Raw genomic sequence first — 19717 nt, forward strand, 5'->3', positions numbered from 1 at the left:
ATTCAGGGCAAGCCCAGAGGGTAAAGTGAAAGCAAGTTTATTAAGAAAGTAAAGGAATAAAAGAATGGCCACTCGACAGACAGAGCAGCCCCAAGGGCTGCTTGTTGCCCATTTTTACGGTTATTTCTTGATGATATGCTAAACAAGGGATGAGTTAGTCATGCCTCCCCTTTTTAGACCACATATGGTAACTTCCTCATGTTGCCATGGCATCTGTAAACTGTCATGGCAGTGGTGGGAGTGTAGCAGTGAAGAGGACCAGAGGCTGCTGTCATTGCCATCTTGGAGGGTTTTGGCTGGCTTCTTTGCTGAAACCTGTTTTATCAGCAAGGTCTTCATGACCTGTATCTTGTGCTGACCTCCCCCCTCATCCTGTAAGTTAGAATGCCTTAACTGCCTGGGAATGTTGCCCAGCAGGTTTCAGCCTTATTTTACCCAGCTCCTATTCAAGAAGGAGTTGCTCTGGTTCACATGCTTCTGACCATTGGAATCAGAAAATTCTACCGAGGCACCAAGATACAATAAATATAAAGTAAGGTATCAGATCAAAACGTAAATATTTCAAAGGTACAGTCAAGGGATATAAGACTCAAACCTTCACCAACCTGGAGGATAATAATGGAACGGACAGAGAACTGTGGGTACACTGTGAGTCCTACTTGCCCAGGAAGGAAGGGTGTGGGTGCCCATTCAAAGTCCTCACGCCTGGTTAGGGGTTTTCAACAAGCCCATGCAGACACTTGATTTGTGTCCCCTGCAATTGGGGTTCACCATGAATTTGTGATTGTTTCCTGTCTGAGAAACCTAAAGAGCAAGAGATGGGCTGATAAGCTGCTCAAAGAAGGGGCTACAGTGGGCAGCCTGCACTCCTCGAACTTATGGGGCATGTGTCTGTGTAATGGACATAGGCCAAGATGTGAGAGCAATGGCATGGGGGCATGTCAGGACTTGTCCAAGAGAGTCACCTGCATAAGCAAGCAGGCTTCAACAGAGAGAAGCTGGAAGTCCAGCAGCATTTGCAGGGAGCAAGGACAGAATATGAGAGGGCATCATCACCATCAAGGAAACAGGCAACAGCCCAGAGTATGAAGCCACTTACAACAGCATCAATGTCAGGTAATCCTGTTCCTGCCCCTCCTGAAACTCCCTCCTCCAACCCCTACAACCACCAACCCAGCTCCAATCTTGGAGGGACAAGCAAACTTGGCCAGAAGCTCAGAATGGAGAAAGCAGACTAGACTCCTGTGTTCAACCTCAGGCTTCTCCAGGGCACCAGGCCTACACTAGGGATTTTGGGGAGGGGAGAATTATTTATTTTAAATCAAGGTTGGTGGTTTACCTCTTTTATCAGGGAACTGCAAAATTATGTACTAAATTGAGAGTGTTCTGTGACTTAAGAATAACCAGAAAAGTTAGAGGTTGTCATGCTTTCATTCAAAAAGGTCATAAAGACTGGATGTAGTGGCTCACACCTGTAATCCCAGAACTTTGGGAGGCTAAGGCAGAAGGATGACTTATTATAGTGAGTCCTTGTCTCTACAGAAAACAAAAACAAAAACAAAAACAAAACCTTTAAAAGTTGGCTGATGTGGTGGCACAGGATTGCTTAAGCACATAAGTTGTGGCTACAGTGAGCCAAGATCACACCACTGCACTCCAGCCTGGGTGACAGTAAGACCCTATCTCAAAAAAAAAAAAGTCATATAAATGGAATCAAAATAAAAAGGAACAAACTGTTGATAAACACAACAATTGGATGACTCTCCCAAGAATTATACTGCATGAAAAAAAAAATCTAAAAAGGTTACATACCACAGTATTCCATTTCTGTAACATTCTTGAAATGGCAAAATTATGGAAATGTAGAATACGTTAGTGGTTGCCAAGGGTTAAGGAGGGGGTTGGGCAGGGGGGAAATGGGTGTGACCATAAAAATGCAACAATTGGAATCCTTGTGGTGATGGAAATTTTGAGGGCAATATCCTGGTTGTTGTATTGTACACACCTTATATACAAACTACACATACACAGGGACTAGGTGTTGCAATATGCTAACTGGGTAAAGGATACAAGCATCTCTCTATTTATTATTCCTTATAAATGCATGTGAATCTACAATTATCTCAAAGTAAAAACAGTTTAATTTTTTAAAAGATGCTGAAGGTTTTGTGTGTACAAATGGAAGCAACGAGCTGGATGACCAGCCTTTGTTAAACTGATACACATTCTAACAGCAGAAGACGCTTTGTCTGACTTATTTGTGAAACCTACTGACTTAGTTGTGCAAAAAGCAGGGTTTTCCAGCCAGGGCAGCTAGAGTCAAAATATTCTATTGTTTTCAGCCCTTATTCCAAACCCCCACTCCTACTACTGAGCCTCCCAGATAGATGGGTAGAAGGGGTTGTCCTCTAACAGTTGTCAGAAACTCAAGGACACCATTCTGATCCTACATACCTAGTAGCCATGTCAGCACAGGCAGCCAAATGTCACCTATAGCTCCCTGATGACCACACTGCCTCTCGGCCACTCTTCCACAGGAAGGGTCATGTCCCCAGGCTTTCTGTGAAAATGCCACAAGGAACTATTCCTTGTGAAAATAAACATGAGTTTCATCCAGAGCCAGGATTCAAACACACATGGCCATGCCCAGTGAACTAGAGTGGTGCTTACAAAAGCCAGATATCTGGAGGGACAACAGGTCTCCTGATAGGAAATACACAGGGGCAGAGTTTTGAAGAAGTCTGGCTGCTTCCAGACAAACTTCTTCAGCCCAAGACACTATTTTTCCACAGAACATCCTACCTCCCTAGTGTAACCCAGAGCACACTTTGTGAAACACCACACAATAAAAAGTACTGCCAAATATAAAGTATATTCATAACTATTACATTTGCATAGCAATAAAAGGTAAGTTTTTGAGTAAACACAGCAACTGTGAAAGAGTTTTGTGATTTATTCAGAAAAGTGGCTGCTTCTGGCCATACTTGAAGTCTAGTACCCAAAAGTCTCCAAAAGCTATAAGGCCATCCCACATACATTACGCTGCCTGGTTTAAAATGCTGCCTCTCTTATCTCATAGGGTCATTCTTATTTAAATCAGGTGAAACCTGCCCCTGTGGATTTCCTACCAAGAGACCTGTTGTCCCTCCAGATATCTGGCTTTTGTAAGCGCCACTTTAGTTCACTGGCATGGCCATGTGTGTTTGAACCCTGGCTATGGATGAAATTCATGTTTATTTTCACAAGACCCCTAAGTCTCATCTAAATCAAAACAGTAATTATTTAATCAATTGTCCCATTTATGTGTCCCCAAGTATTTCATTCAATCCGTCACTATGTATTGAGCACCAACTATGCACCAGGCACTGTTCTAGATGTTGGAGACACAGCCACGCATGAAGCAAAGTCCCAGTTCTCATGGTGTTCCATTCTAATGGAGCGAGGGAGAATTCTACACAAACAAGATAATTTCTAGAGTTATAACTGCTACAGAGGAAATAAACAGAGTGATGTGATAGGACTGGGGAAGCTCCTTAGAGGTGACATTTGAGCTGCAATTTAAAGGATGAGAAGCGTCTAGGAAAGGATATTCTAAGGCAGACGGAACAGCAAAGTCAATGGTCTTCGCAAGTATTGAGCTTAATGTGCTAAAGAAATGTAAAGATAGTTTAGAGGCTGCACAGGATCTCTCTGCTTTGCTCCTCTCCACCATTCTCTTGCTTGGTGCCATCAGCCTTTGCATTGCCTATTTAACTGGACAATACCCACGTGATCTAGTCCCAATTCTTATCTGCATTTGGATGCCTGGGCTTTGTGCTAACAAAGCTCCCACTCTCCCCTCCAAGCCTTGAGCTTGGATCAGCTGAGGACACTCATTTCACCCCAACAGGAGAGTTCTGTTTTGCTAATCCTGAGAGCTGGCCACTAGCCATCTAAACCAGAAAACATGGAACAGTTCATTTTCCCAACCATATACCTGCTAGATGTCCAATACTTCATCCATACCCATAAATGACTGTAGCAAGGGTTGTGTTTCTCACCCTTAGCCCTCCCTGCCTGCTGACTTCCCCAGAAGCGCTTATAAACATTCAGGAAAACTGAAATCAGTTTATGACCTAGAGGCTATTGAACTCATCATCTTCTAGGTGGCTATATCAAACAGCGGCAATATTTCCCTTTTCTAACACAGCTAGATTTTTTTTTTCTTACCCCTAGGTTTTTATATTAATTAACTATCATCAACTATTTATATATAAAAAGCTGTTGACTAAAAATAGATGTTTAGGCTGGGTGTGGTGGGGCATGCCCGTAATCTCAGCTACTCAAAAGGTTGAGGCAGGAGAATCGCTGGAAGGAGGGAGGCTGAGGTTGCAGTGAGCCGAGATCATGCCACTGCACTCCAGCCTAGGCAACTGATACCCTGTTTCAAAAACAAAAAACAAAACAAAACAAAAAATAGATGTCTCAATGAGAGAGAAAAAGGATCCGAGGCTGTATGCTGATTCAGGACAGTTGCCACAGTATTTCCTGGTCCAGTAAAATCTCCCCTGGACCTCTGCCTCTGCACATCCATGAACTTTTGTCAGTCTCACAGCTTCCAGCCTTCTTTACATGCCTGGGCTCTTGGAGCCTGAGCATGACTTTCTCCCCCTGACTTCTTCACTGCCAGACTTTATGATACTCCTCAGTGCCTATGAGCATCTCTTCAGGTGCCAGGCCATCCTGCTCAATTCTCCAGGCTCTGGATTGCAGCTGATGTTCTTCTGGGCATCTGATTTCCATTGCATCAGGCCCTGATGGGCTGTAAGAATGTGCTATTAAATGAGTCACTAACCCCCTGAACTTGTTCATGCAAACGTAGGATATGAATCGTACATCTGACTTATCTGCCAAAAGTACAAAAATACTGTCTGTATCAGTCAGGATATTTCTGTTGTGTATGACAGAAACCCAACTCAAACAAGTTTAAGCAATAAAGGAGTTTTGTGGGTTTTTTTGTTTTGTTTTTTTTTTTGGTTCATGTAATTGGAAAACACATGGATAGAATTAGGCTCAGGACCTCCAGAAATACAAACAATATCATCAGGATTCATTCTCTCTCCCTACTGCCTGTGTCTCTATCTCACCCTCACCTCTGCTTCTCTCTATCCTCATTCTCTCCTAAGCAGATACTCCTGGCTTTCATTATTCCTGTTTAGCAGCCCCTGTGGAAAAAGACAGCCTCTTTACCAACATCTCTATATCAAGGACGTTGATTTATGTGATTGATCAAGCTCGGATTCTATGACCACTCCTGGTCTAATCCTCATGGACAGGGAAATAAGATACTGGGATCAGCAAAGCCTGAATCATGTGTTCACCCTTGTATCCCAGGGTGGGAGTAGGGCTATACAGAGTACTGTGAGGGGAAGTCATATTAAAAACACACACACAAAGTAGAAAGTGGCAGATACTATAGTCTGGTTCACTCAATATTCCCTCTATAATCTTTCAACCACCTGCTACCTTCTGCTACAAAGGCTGGAAAGTTTAAAATAGCACTTTCCAGACAGGCTTGCAGTGAGGGTGCAGGCTTATGATCCAGGTTCTGCCCAGCAGATGTTCCCAAGGAAACTGGACATGATTAATGTGGGGTAGGGGCTGGATACAGAGCCATCAGAGTCTTTCTGTAAGGACAGGGAGACCACAGATACCTCTGGTTCTTCTGGACCAGCTCGTCCTTGGGTTATGTGCCTAATCCCTCACATAATAGGTGGTACATGGCAACAGGTTCATGGTTTCTGCTAGAACAGTGAAATGACTGTACATATTTCTTGACTATGTCCCTAGCTCTGTAGCATCTAAGCTTGGTTCCCAGACCCTCTCATACATTCTAAAAGCAATCTAATATTTTGTAATACATTTCTTTCTCCGTAAACTGCCTAGTTTGATACAGAAGTAAAACTAATGCCTTGCCCTGCTGTATTATGCAAGCGTGAGCACATTACGCCCTACAGCCAGAACAAAAACAAAGCACTTGCAGCCGGAACCACTTCCCTCTCACAAAACAAAGATACATTTTAAAAGACTGAGGCCATTCCATCTAATTCTGTTTCTCAAAATCAATGAAATCTTGAGTCTTTTCTGTAAGTTACTGTTTTCTAATAAAAACAACTTTGTTGTTTCACAAACATTGCTCTTTTAATGCTGGTATCTGAAGGGATGATACAATCTTTGAGGTTATAAAACTCATGAAATAACTAGCTTTTTTCACAACGAACATAATAACTGTAAATTTGGTAATCCCGAGGTTTTCTTTTAATTACCTGTTGTATATTTCATTTGGCAAGCCAGTCCTTCTAAAGCCTGAACTCCCTTGCAATCCATCTTCACAAGAAAATGTTTTTCTTTAAATGCTTTTATAGCTGTGTCTTCTTTTGACAGGAGGATCTGTTGTCTGCAACTAAGAACCATGATGAATATAGGAAGGGAATGTTGCCAGTGGATGTGCATGAGTTGTGGGAGAGCAATCTGGTTAGAAGCAAGGGATGTGCTGAGAAAATAAAAACAGAAAATGTCCCCTACATTGTTTCACAAGGTTATTATGATGACTGAATGAAATAATGTGGCATATGTTGTAAACTATAAATGTGTAAATGTAAGGCTAATGCTATATTCTTGGTTGGGAGTTACCATATTGGAGATAAGTCAAAGGTACCTAATTACACAGGGAGGATTCATCTCCCATTAGCAAAACCTTCCTTGTCTTTCCTCTATGAATTCCCTAAACTCCTCATGTATATTGTCTTCCTAGACTAGGTAACCATTTGGAAATCAATGTTGCATATGGAGTCATCTACCCATGCAATGGGCATTGACTAAGTATCACTTGGTAAAAACTTCGGCCGGGCATAGTGACTCACGCCTGTATTCCCAACACTTTGGGAGACTGAGGCTGGTGGATCACCTGAAGTCAGGAGTTCGAGACTAGCCTGACCAACATGGTAAAACCCCATCTCTACTAAAAATACAAAATTAGCTGGGCTTGTTGGGGTCGGAGCAAGAGAATCCCTTGAACCCTGGAGTGGGAGGTTGCAGTGAGACGAGATCACGCCACTGCACTCTAACCTGGGCAACAAGAGCAAACTCCATCTCAAAAAGAAAAACAAAACAAAACAAAAATTCATGATCACAGGCAAGCATCAGGCAGAAACAACAGGACAAAGGCAGGAAGAAGTTTATATTGTACACCAAATTCAGCACAGTGACTAGCTCTGGAATAGACAAGATAGAAAAGGTTGAGGAGAGGCATAGGGGAGATTCAACTGTACCTGTAACATTTTATTTTTATAAAACAGCCAAGCATAGTGGTTCACGCCTGTCATCCCAGCACTTTGGGAAGCCAAGGTGGACGGATCACCTGAGGTCAGGAGTTCAAGACCAGCCTGTCCAACATGGTGAAACCCCATCTCTATTAAAAATACAAAAATTACCCAGGCATGGTGGCGTGTACCTGTAATCCCAGCTACTCGGGAAGCTGAGGTAAAAGAATCATTTGAACCCTGGGAGGCACAGGTTGCAGGGAACCGAGATTGCACCACTGTACTCCAGCCTGGGTAAACATGAGACTCTGTATCAAAATAATAAAATTAATAAAAGTAAATTTAAAAATATATGAAAGAAACATGACGAAATGTTAATATCTGTCATTTCTGAGTGGTAGATTCGTAATAATTTGTTAATTTTTTTCTGTAGTTTTTAAACTCCACAAAAGGAAAAAAATAAGCCAGAGAGACTGGACAGGTTTCATGCTTTGCCCTTAACTCTGTAATTTTGCCCCTAGGGAGGAACTTTAATCAGAAAAAATAATAATAATAAATAAATAATTCCAAAACTGATAATAAACAATTGTTACAAACTTATTTAGTGCCAACATACCTAAGCACTTGTGGCTTAAATTGAAAGTTTTTCAATGTTTCAGTTATGGTGAAGCAAGTTTTCACTACAGGCCAGAAAGAACTGTTTCCCATGATTCTTCCAAATGAAATGTGGCCACAGATCAAAATACCGCTAAGGTCAATTTGAAGGCATTTCTCTGGAAATTGCCTGCAAATGCAAAAACAAAACAATAGCAACAACAACAAATTTCCTCCTTGAGCAGGGGCATTAGAAAGTTTTCAGTAACAGAGGCCATGAAGAAATATTTCTATATGTGCTACAGGGGGAAGATGCTTTTTTGCGAGGGTTCAGGGCTACATTCTTAGCTTATTGAGTTTTGCTCATGCCTTACAGTATGTTAAGGTAGGTTTTATTTATTCTTAGTTTCCTTTTGTCAATAATCCTATATAATTCCCTAGCTTCACGATATAATTTTACTGGAATCAAATTTATACAAATCAAAATTATATAATGAATTAAGTTCTACAATTACTAATTGATCAAAGCCTAGGAACAGGAGTCCTGGAGACAGTCAGTTATACAATAGACACAGCACTAATTCAGGTACAGTGACTAAAATTCAGTTTAAAACTTTTTTGGCTAACATCTCAAGTATGCTCCCCTCCTCATCCCCTCACTCCTAAATTGTGCATTCTGCATTTGATTCAGAGGCTACATTTTCAGATACCCAGGAACTATGGGATGAAAAGGAAATAGAAATACTTTAACATTTTGTGAGTAAAATAACAGAAACACAAATCTTATATAATTAATATAATTAACATAATTAATTGAAGTCTTATATATCAAAAATAGATCCTATGGGACAAAAACAAAGGGGCTTCTATGTTCTTCCTTCCAAAAGTCTCACTGCACTTCAAAATGCTTTACTCCTTCCAGGCACCCTCAAAAGACTCAGGTTCTTTTCTTCATATCCAACTCAATTTTGTATAAAATTAATATTCCAACACTTTACAAACTTAGAACAATGCTATGGAACACCTAAAATGCCGTGTATAACACAATGTATCTTTAAATTCATAACTGAGCTTGCAAGAAATAAAAGGAAACTCTCAGTTGCATGAAACAAAGGGAGACCACAGTGCTTGCATTTAATGGTGATTTTCAGACCAGGAAATAGACCCTCATAACTAACTTCAGGTTTCACCACCCACAGAGAAACTGAATTCCAGACCTTGGGCTCACCTAAGGCAGGAAGTCAGAATGGGAACCCCTACAAAAAAACAGAAAGGGTAGCCACCTCGAAGAAAGAGAGGCTAAAAACCTGTCCTCAGCCAGGCGCAATGGCTCACACCTGGAATCCCAACACTTTGAGAGGCCAAGGTGGGCTGATCACAAGGTCAGAAGTTTGAGACCAGCCTGGGCAACATGGTGAAACCCAATCTCTACTAAAAATACAAAAATTAGCTGGGTGTGATGGCATGCACCTGTAGTCCCAGCTACTCTGGAGGCCTGAGGCTGGAGAATAGCTTGAACCCGGGAGGTGGAGGTTGCAGTGAGCCGAGATCCTGCCACTGTACTCCAACCTGGGAGACAAGAGTGAGACTCCATCTCAAAAAAACAAAAAATCTATTCTCAACTTCAGAGAGATGACAGGGAAATGTGCCTTTTCTAGTTGTTAAGGTCCTGAGCTAGTGATAACCCTGTGATACCCAGCAAGAGCAAATGTGAAACTATTCTGGAGGCCACTTCTACAGCCAAGATCTCACAGAATCTTTCAAAACAAAAAGGATGGGACAGGTACAAAGTGTGTTGAAGAAAAAAAAACAAACAAAAAGGAGATGGGCTCACAATCAAAACCTTAGAAATACACAAGAAAATGATCCACCATAGGCCAGAGTCAAGAGACACAATGAGTAATCCAAGACTACAATCTGAAATCGTAGATTTAATATTACAAAAGAGATCGTTTTAAAATGTGCCTGGATTTAATTTATAGGTAAGACCAAATGCCACTGAATGAAGTTTGTTATTCACAGTTTCCCAGAAACAAGAGGTATACCATGCCACACAAAACTGTAACACATGAGGCATGGAGGGTGGGGACAGGGGACACTGGGATTATGCCTTTATTACTATAGTGGAAGGAAGCAGGTAGGTGGGGATGCTCCCTATTGGGCAGGAAGCAAAGCACAGATGTTGGGGGCAATGTGGCCCCATATGTAACCTCCATAAGCCCAAAAAAGCTGGATTGCAGAGGAGATGTAAACAATTTTTGCCATTAGTTTGACTCTGCAATTAATGGATGCCAAATCATCAATTATAAAACCTATAAAACTTGGTTACAACATAAATAAAAGGGAGAAGTAAAGCCATAAAGAAAGAACAAGATATTAGCATCTATCTGACACCCACCTGCTCCTTTATGCATCAGGTAATCCTATACCTTTAACTTTTTTAAATGCCTTACATGCTATATGCTTGTCTTTATATGATATGTTTGAAGATGCCTAAAAGACTTATCCAACCCATTTCTTGCTCCTTCCTCTCAAACATATGAAATGTTCAAGTCATCCCTTTTGCTTAAGATACCTTCTTTAAAAAAAAAAAAAGTACTTTTAAAGATCACTACTTTAAAATACTTTAATACACGAACTCTATTAACATCTGCATTTAACATGATTTATTTAGCCACCATGAAGGAATAGAATACAGTACTGCTAACTTTGGAAGAGAGAGGACAGGTCAGCAACTCAGAAGAAGGTCACTGGACATCCAAAATGAACAAGAAGAAAACAAGAGATTTATGAGAAGAGATGTAATAAACACTGAAAATGAGAGTTGATTTTTTTAAGATAAAGTTTTCTTATTTTTTAGTTTTCCCTAGGATAAATCTTTACTACAAAACTTTGCCTAAAGCCACTCCTACCTTCCAAGCTAGGCAAAAATGCCTCTGTTTTTGTGCTATATGACTAATAACAGTTTTCCACCCAGCTAATATGGAAACTCTCTGACAATAAAACTTTTCATGGCTAGGCAAAGTGGCTCACACCTGTAATCCTAGCACTTTGGGAGGCTGAGGTGGGTAGATCACTTGAGTCCAGGAATTCCAGACCAGCCTGAGGACTATGGTGAAACCTCATCTTTACCAAAAAAAAAAAAAAAAATTTAGCCAGGTGTGGCATCATGCACCTATAGTCCTGGTCACCAGGAGGTAGAAGGATCACCTGAGCCTGAGAGGCTGAGGCTGCAGTGAGCTGTGATCACACCACTGTACTCCTGCCTGGGTGACAGAGTGAGACCCTATCTCAAAAAAAAAAGGAAAGGAAAGGAAAAAACAACGTTTCGCAATAGTTCCCAGTCACTACAGAATCTAAATGACTTATTCAGATAAGTGAAATATGCAGAAAGTCTTTGGCAAACTCTAGGGACAAGAGAGTTTGAGACTTGGACACCCCAGAGGAAAGCACAGTTATGTTTCCTAGTTCCCATTTTTAGATAAATTTCCTCCTAGACTACAAAATGTCACGAAATAAAACCAAAGTACATTTGTTACAGAACCAGGGATATTTGGAGCTGTCTGGCAGTTCCTACAAAGAATATACAATGGAATATTATTCAGCAATAAAAAATATAGTGATAATATATGCTAAAACATAGATAAATCCTGAAAATATTATGCTAAGTAAAAAAAGCCAGTCACAAAAGACCACATATTGTATGACATAGATCTATGGAACAGCTAAATTTATAGAAACAGAAAGTAGGGCTGGGTCTGGTGGCTCACACCTACAATCCAAGCACTTTGGGAGGCCAGGGCAGGTGGATCACTTGAGGTCAGGAATTTGAGACCAACCTAGCCAATATGGTGAAACCCCGTCTCTACTAAAAAATACAAAAAACAGCCAGGCATGGTGGCAGGCGACTGTAATCCCAGTTATTCATGAGGCTGAAGCAGGAAAGTTGCTTGAACCCAGGAGGCAGAGGTTGCAGTGAGCCAGGATCATGCCACTGTACTCCAGCCTGGGTGATAGAGTAAGACTCTTTCTCAAAAAAAAACAGTAAGATATCCTGAACTGACATCTAAGGAGGCAGGAGGTGGCAGGATCAATAGTTAACAGCCTACTGTAATCAATCAAATTGCCTTACATTGTCTTTTATTTCTATATGATGTCTACATGGTAGAATTCTTCCTGGAAGTTAAATTCTCTGGTGAAAATTTAAAAAAGCTTTATTGAGATAAAATTCATATACTATAGAATTCATCCAATTAAAGTGTACAACTCAATGGTTTTTAGCCTATTCACAAAGTAGTGCAAACACCACTATTATTGAATTTCAGAACATTTTTATCATCCCACAAAGAAACCATGTATCCTTTGGTAGTAGCACTGCCTTTTCCCCCTCAATACCTTGAGCCCAGGCAACTACCATTTATCTAGTTTTGTTTTGTTTTTGTTTTCTTTTTTTTTTGAGACAAAAGAAACAAAACGGCTGGGTGCAGTGGCTCAGGCATGAGCCATGCAACTGGCCTAGGACACCTTATTCTTAATGTGGTATGCTAGGTTTTTAGGCATACAAAAGACAGAAACCACACGTAGAGAAGTAAGGCTGTTGATATTTTATTATTGGCTATAAGTATGGTTAACTAAAAATTATCCTGAGTAATTATAAAGTATAAGCACAAACTAGTATTATAGTGAAACATTCAACTAAGGAACTCCAAGAATTATCCAGCTATTATCTGGTTAATTTCAAATAATATCAAAAGCACTAGTATATTTCTCTATCAAACAAGTACCATGAACCTTGCTGGTACCCCATATGATTTTGCTCAAAGACTATAAACAAGCATGAGCAAAACTAGTGTTTATCCAACAGATCTGCTGAATAGATTTAACAAGTAGATTTCCCACCTTTCCCTTCAAATGAATACTTCAATAACCACCTCATGGAATCAAACTACAGGCAAGTTGGATCTTTACCTGGGGTCATCAATTTCACATGCTCATTATAGACCATTCATAAGTGTATTAGTCTGCTCCAGCTGCTATAATAAAATACCAAAGGCTGGGTAGCTTTAAAAATAGACATTTCTTTCAGTTCTATAGGCTGGGAAGTCTGAGATCAAAGTGCCAGCATGGTCGGGTTCTGAGGAGGGCCTTCTTCCTGATTTGCTAACAGCTGCCTTCTGCCATATCCTCAAATGTTTCCAAAAAAAGAGAGGGCAAGCTTTCTGCTTCCTTCTTATAAGGTTTCTAATCCCACCTTGAGAACTCTATCCTCATGACCTCATCTAAACCTAATTACCTCCCAAAGGTACTATCTTCTAATAACATGACATTGAAGGTTAGGTCTTCAATATATGAATTTGAAGAGGAACATAAACATTCAGTCTATAACAGTAAGGAAAGGGAATAGTTTAAGAATAAGAACCATGGCTGGGCGCAGTGGCTCACGCCTATAATCCCAGCACTTTGGGAGGTCGAGGTGGGCAGATCACGAGGTCAAGAGATCAAGACCATCCTGACCAATGTGGTGAAACCCCATCTCTACTAAAAAATACAAAAATTAGCTGGGCATGGTGGCACATGCCTATAGTCCCAGCTACTCGGGAGGCTGAGGTAGAGAACTGCTTGAACCCGGGAGGCAGAGATCGCAGTGAGCCGAAATTGCAGTGAGCCGAGATGGCGCCACTGCATTTCAGCCTGGCTACAGAGCAAGGCTCCGTCTCAAAAATAAAATAAAATAAAATAAAATAATAAGAACCATACATATGGTGGTCTAGTCAGACAAAGGAAAGCTTATGTCTCGATTTTAAAAATTTCAAGGCCAGGTGTGGCAGCTCACACCTGTAATCCCAGCACTTTGGAAGGTCGAGGCAGGTGGATCACAAGATCAGGAGTTCAAGACCAGCATGACCAACACGGTGACACTCCATCTCTACTAAATATACAAAAATTAGTCAAACATGATAGTGAGTGCCTGTAATCCCAGCTACTCAGGAGGCTGAGGCAGGAGAATTGCTTGAACCCAGGAGGCAGAGGTTGCAGTGAGCCGAGATTGCACCATTGCACTCCAGCCTGGGTGACAGAGTGAAACTCCATTTCAAAAAAATAAATAAATAAAATTTTAAAAAGTAATAAAACAAATTTTAAAAATGGCTGGATGCAGTGGCTCACACCTGTAATCCTAGCACTTTGGGAAGCCAAGGCAGGTGGATCACCTGAGGTCAGGAGTTCAAGACCAGCCTGGCCAACATGGTGAAACTCCATCTCTACTAAAAATACAAAAGAATTAGCCAGGCATGGTGGTGAGCACCTGTAATCCCAGCTACTTGAGAGGCTGAGGCAGAGAGAATTGCTTGAACCCAGGCGGTAGAGGCTGCAGTGAGCTGAGATCGTGCCACTGCACTTCAGCCTGGGCAGCAGAGCGAGATGCCATCTTGAAAAAACATAAATTAAAAAATAAATTGCAATGTAGGATACACAGTTGTTGGTTATTGTCCACCATATTAATTTTCTTTAAATAAAAGCAAATTCATTTATGCCTCCAATGATGACTGGCACAGATGACAGGCAACCTGTGTAGGAGGAGCTCAGAGGTAATAGCCTAGATCATAGCCACCTATCCTTTTCAAGTCAAAGCACCAGGGAAAAGCCCAGCTCTCTAGGCACTTAGATTGTGAATCTAACGAGAAGAGGAAAAAGAGAAATATAAATGCTAAGGAGTTCAATCCAAAGTATTTACTAGAAGCGGTGATTCCAGGTCTTTTGGAGTTTTGATTTCACACTCTTGACTACTAAAAGTGATTGGTGCCACTAAAGAGGAATCTAAATTATTTGACTCTATTTCAGTATCTACAACATATCTAAAGATATGCCAAGACTTTATATAAAGAAGGCTGAGGGCCGGGCGTGGTGGCTCACCCCTGTAATCCCAGCACTTTGGGAGGCCAAGGCGGGTGGATCACAAGGTCAAGAGATTGAGACCATCCTGGTCAACATGGTGAAACCCCGTCTCTACTAAAAATACAAAAAAATTAGCTAGGCATGGCAGCGCGTGTCTGTAATCCCAGCTACTCAGGAGGCTGAGGCAGGAGAATTGCCTGAACCCAGGAGGCGGAGGTTGCGGTGAGCCGAGATCGCGCCATTGCACTCCAGCCTGGGTAACAAGAGCGAAACTCCGTCTCAAAAAAAAAGAAGGCTGAGAAACACCAGTTTGCACAAACCCCCAAAATGCATATATTTGAATAATATTGTGTACAAGTCTTGCACTCATTTTCAACATAGCAAATAATGTTCCTTCTGATCGGAATATTACAATTATTCCAAGTTCTTTTTTTTTAAATTATTTTCTTTACAGATTAAGTCAAAAGTTATTCCAAGTTCTTAGGGATTTTTCCTAATACAGGACACTAAAATAGTTTCCAAAAGAGCTACAAGACACCAGTAGTACAAATAAGTTATTTTCACATAATAATGGGCCTCTGGAAATCCCAGTAAAAAGAAGTCTAGAGAATATAAAAACTATATTTCACTTTGTTTAAAGAGAAAAAAATAAAGGAAAAACTCCTTTGTCTATGTTTGGGGCAGAAGAAATAAGTATACTAAATCAGTTACTTAATCAGTTGTTTATTCCAGGTACTATTCCATCCTCCAACAATTTACTTTTACTATTCCATCCTCCAACAATTTACTTTTCAATCATAAAGATTCCTTTTCTTTTATCTAGTCTATGATTTTTCTCTATTTGGAGGCTTTATGAGATGTGCTTCCCAAGTTTACTTGCCTTGCAGCCATTCACATGGCTTTGAAACTTAAGCTCTGAGCCTCAACAGATATTATTAGAATTCTAATGTACATAGATGTATTTGAATGGGACAAGTCCTTAGAGAACAATGAATCAAGAATACCAATAAGTAACAATGATACAGGGCAATGTTGGGATTCAACTGAACTTTTTTTTTTTTGGAGATAGAGTCTCACTCTGTCACCCAGGCTGAAGTACAGTGGCAAAGTCTTGGCTCACTGCAACCTCTGTCTCCCAGGTTCTAGTGATTCTCCTGCCTCAGCCTCCTGAGTAGCTGGGATTACAGGTACATGCCACCACACCCAGCTAAGTTTGGTATTTTCAGTAGAGACCGGTTTCATTATGTTGGTCAGGATGGTCTTGAACTCCTGACCTCAAGTGATCTGCCCCACTTGGCCTCCCAAAGTGTTGGGATTACAGGCGTGAGTCACCATGCCAGCCCAGCTAACTTTTAAGGAAACCAGAAATACTGTCCATATTTATGTTTTTTCTGCATATAGAAAGGAGCAAGTGGAATTCTCTTTTAGGAAGGTCTATGTAATGTGGAAGGAGTAATATAAGACTCTCTAACTCAAGTCAGGCACCAAAGATCAAAGGGAAATCAGTCTGTCCTTTGGAGACATCTACTAAAGCAGGTTTTGCATGTCACTCACAAGTGCTATGTGGAGAAAAGCTAAAATAAGGGCAGATTTACCTGGAAATTCCTGAATCCAATGCAAGCTACAAAAACTGAAAGGACATGGGCAACAGGAATAACATTAATTAAATGTCCACTATTTGCTATGTCTTTTACATACATGTTCTGCCTTCTATTTCAATCGTACTCAAATTTTTAGAATCAAATAAGCTGGGCGCGGTGGCTCACGCCTGTAATCCTAGCACTTTGGGAGTGGGTCACCTGAGGTCAGGAGTTCAAGACCAGCCTGGCCATCAGGGTGAAACCCCATCTGTTAAAAAAAAAAAAAAAAAAAAAGAATCAAATCAAACCATGGGAAAATTTCTCAGGAGAATTTTTCCTCCCAACACCATCTTTCTTCAGAGTTAAAGTTATCCATGGGGGTGGGAAAAATATATATGTGTGTATGTATATGAATATATGTATGTATGTGTATATTGGGGGGAAATCTGCAGAAATAAAAATACAGTCACTTCTATTACCTCTCCAATAACCAAGTGTGACAATATTCAGAATTTAGCTCCTAGTAATCTAGAATGCATCATGAATGCTGAAGGTATTTTGAACATAGGCTTTTGCTTTGCTACTGTGCATTTAACATTCCAGTCATAAAAACACATCTTAAAACACACACATGCACACGCACACACACCCCAATATAGCAATACTAATATCTACCGAAAACGTCCTTGTGATAAAAAGAGGGAAGAGAAATACTATGATAGAGTAGAATGGAATGATGATAATTAAAGAAACTATGAAGGGAAATTCCAAACTTTTAAAACTCTTCTTAAAATAGTCTATTAAATGTCAGTTTCTTGGATTCCATAGAAATTCTCAAGTGTCTACAAAAAGTAACCTATTCCTACTTTGAAACTTTAAGACTGTTCTTGACAATAAGATGTGAATCTTTACTGCCACATCGGGGACAGAGGAAAGGAAGCCACATATTTCCAAGTGGTATGCAACATGTTCAAGAGACCTCAATAGAAATGAACATTGTATCATTTAACGTTTGAAGATGAGCAATAAAGACTACGATCGCCGGACGTGGTGGCTCACGTCTGTAATCCTAGCACTTTGGGAGGCCAAGGCGGGTGGATCACGAGGTCAGGAGTTCAAGATCAGCCAGGCCAAGAAGGTGAAGCCCCGTCTCTACTAAAAAGAAAAAAAAATATATGAGGCGGATGTGGTGGCAGGCGCCTGTAATCCCAGCTACTCTGGAGGCTGAGGCAGAGAATTGTTTGAACCAGGAGGCAGAGGTTTCAGTGAGCCGAGATCGCGTCACTGCACTCCAGCCCTGCAACAGAAAGTGACCCATCTCAATTAAAAAAAAAAAAAAAAAAAAAAAACCTACTATAATTTAAGTAGTGAGAAGTACCGGTAATTCTCATACTAGTAGGCTAGTATTTTACTAGCCACTCATTTCAATTCGTTGATCTTTTCTTCTCTGAACAAATATACCTAAATCTGGGTTATCCTACCTTTATTCTGTACCTTAACACACAGATGGGGAAGTAGAGTGGGCTTTCTTTTGTTGTTTTAAAAACATCTACAGACGACATATAGTTTAACTTCACAGGGTTGTTTACCAGCAGGTCGGTGTTCCAAAGAAGCAAGCCATAAAGCACGCACAAAATAAGGCTCTTTCAAAATAATTATACATACATACACACACACACACACACACATACACACACACACACACTATTTCCATATATATATGGAAAAATAGAATCCCAAAACATCTTTAACAGAATGGGTGGCATTCCTTTCAATCATCAGTAACAAATTCCCACAGAATCTTTGTTCCTTGCTATTGGTAAACAAGAGCTGAAGCCAGCCGGGCACCCAGGAGCCTTCCGCCAGGGCCATCTGAGGAAGGGGATCCCAGCCAGATCCCGCTCCATCCTCGGGCCACGAGAAAGCCCTATTAGAACTCTTCTGCTCCCGCCGGGTCTGGAGTCCACCGTCCCTGCTTAACTTCATTGCAGCCACCCGGGATCCTTAACCCTCCTTCAACTCTCCGCACTTTGCTAGGCACCCGAAACCCACCGCGGCTGGGCAACCCGCTCCCGGCTCTCCGAGCCTGTGCCCTCTGGGAGACCCCGGCCGGAGGCGCCCCGCGGGAGGCTTACCAAGCAGCGAGCCTATGAAGATGACGACCTGCACGGTGGTGGTGAACTGTCGGTACAGCTGCGCCTCGCCGAACTCCCCGAGCGCGCTGCGGTTCACGCCCGCATCCTCCGCGCCAGACACGTTGCGCGGCTCGCTGGCGTTTCGAGAGATCCAGCTCCCGTTATGTCCCATGGCTAGGCTGGGGCTCCGGCTCCGGCTCCGCGCACCGCCCGCCTCGGAGCCCCGCGCGGAGCCTCTCCTCCTCCGCGTGAGGAGGGACGCGCGGGCGCCTGGAGGAGTCCTGGAGAAGCCGGGGCAGCCGACGGGTCCCCTCACGTCTCCACATCGCCAACCCTGGCGCCCGGGAGGCGGGGAAGGAGGGAGGCGCGGCTGCGCCCCATGTCCACTCCCTCCTGGATCCCTGTCAGCAACCACATGAAGGAGGCACGGTCAGAGCCCGTCGAGCGTCGTCCGTCCCTCCTCCAGGGTGGTCAGCGTGGCCCAGCCCACTCGGCAGGAATGGAAATACAGAAGGAGGCATTCGATGGTCAAGGAGCGCGCTATCCGCTCCCCGCCTCCTACTTCAACCGCGGCTCCTCCACGCCCCAAAGGCTAGGGCATCCCTCTCCAGTCCCCTCGGGCGGACGCACTTGGCCCCTCTCCTTAGTGGGAAGAGAACCTTTGGCCGAAGCTGTTTTTCAGTCCTGCTGGCTTCAGGGCTGAATGGCGATGTGAAGCCAACGAAATGCCCACGCCGAGTAGCCAGAGCCACGCGGGGACCCCCGAGTACCCGACAGTGCCCATGGCTTGAGCGGAAAGCTGTCTCCCCAGCAGCCTGGCCCTGCGCGCCCAACCGCCCGCCCAGACGCCAGTGCTAGGTCCTGCTCCCCAGCCCCTCACTGGGGGCTCCGACCTCCTGCCTCAGCAGTGGCAGCGGGAAACCTGTTCTGCAGCGCCTTTTTGCCTCTGCATGGCCGGGCGCCCCCTTTCCCAGCCCCGCTAGGGCCCTTGGCAGCTGGGAAAGAGCTTGACAGCCGGGCAGGGATGAGGGAAGACGCCCCCAGTAGGGCAACAGCACGGTCTGCGCTGCAGCCAGACTCTCAGTGCGCGCCTAGGGCAGACGGGGGCGCGCAGCTGGCGAGGATGGTCACGTGGCACGCGCGGCCCCGCCCCTGGCACCCAGGCCTCCGCGGGGAGGGCGCCATCTTGGCCCCGCGGAGCGTGACTGTCTTC

At 42.7% G+C, this 19717-nt stretch overlaps 1 protein-coding gene across 3 annotated transcripts in view; it reads right to left on the reverse strand.

The window, feature by feature from the left end:
- GPR176 (G protein-coupled receptor 176) overlaps positions 1-18920 on the reverse strand; it is a 127816-nt gene extending 108896 nt beyond the window's left edge. Inside the window, exon 1 of one of the 3 annotated variants that reach the window (XM_012462520.2) lies at positions 18505-18920. In XM_012462520.2, coding sequence (XP_012317943.2) covers positions 18505-18676 — 172 coding nt within the window. In that variant the 5' untranslated portion in view covers positions 18677-18920. Of the gene's footprint in view, positions 1-6305; positions 6374-7917; positions 7982-18504 lie in introns of those variants that run through there. The other 2 variants (XM_064374839.1, XM_064374838.1) reach the window with 2 other exon arrangements.
- Between the last annotated feature and the right edge of the window lie 797 nt (positions 18921-19717).

The sequence above is a fragment of the Aotus nancymaae genome, unplaced genomic scaffold, assembly GCF_030222135.1.
Source record: "Aotus nancymaae isolate 86718 unplaced genomic scaffold, 86718_ANA_hifiasm-v0.15.2.pri h1tg000011l, whole genome shotgun sequence".
Lineage (NCBI taxonomy): Eukaryota > Metazoa > Chordata > Mammalia > Primates > Aotidae > Aotus > Aotus nancymaae.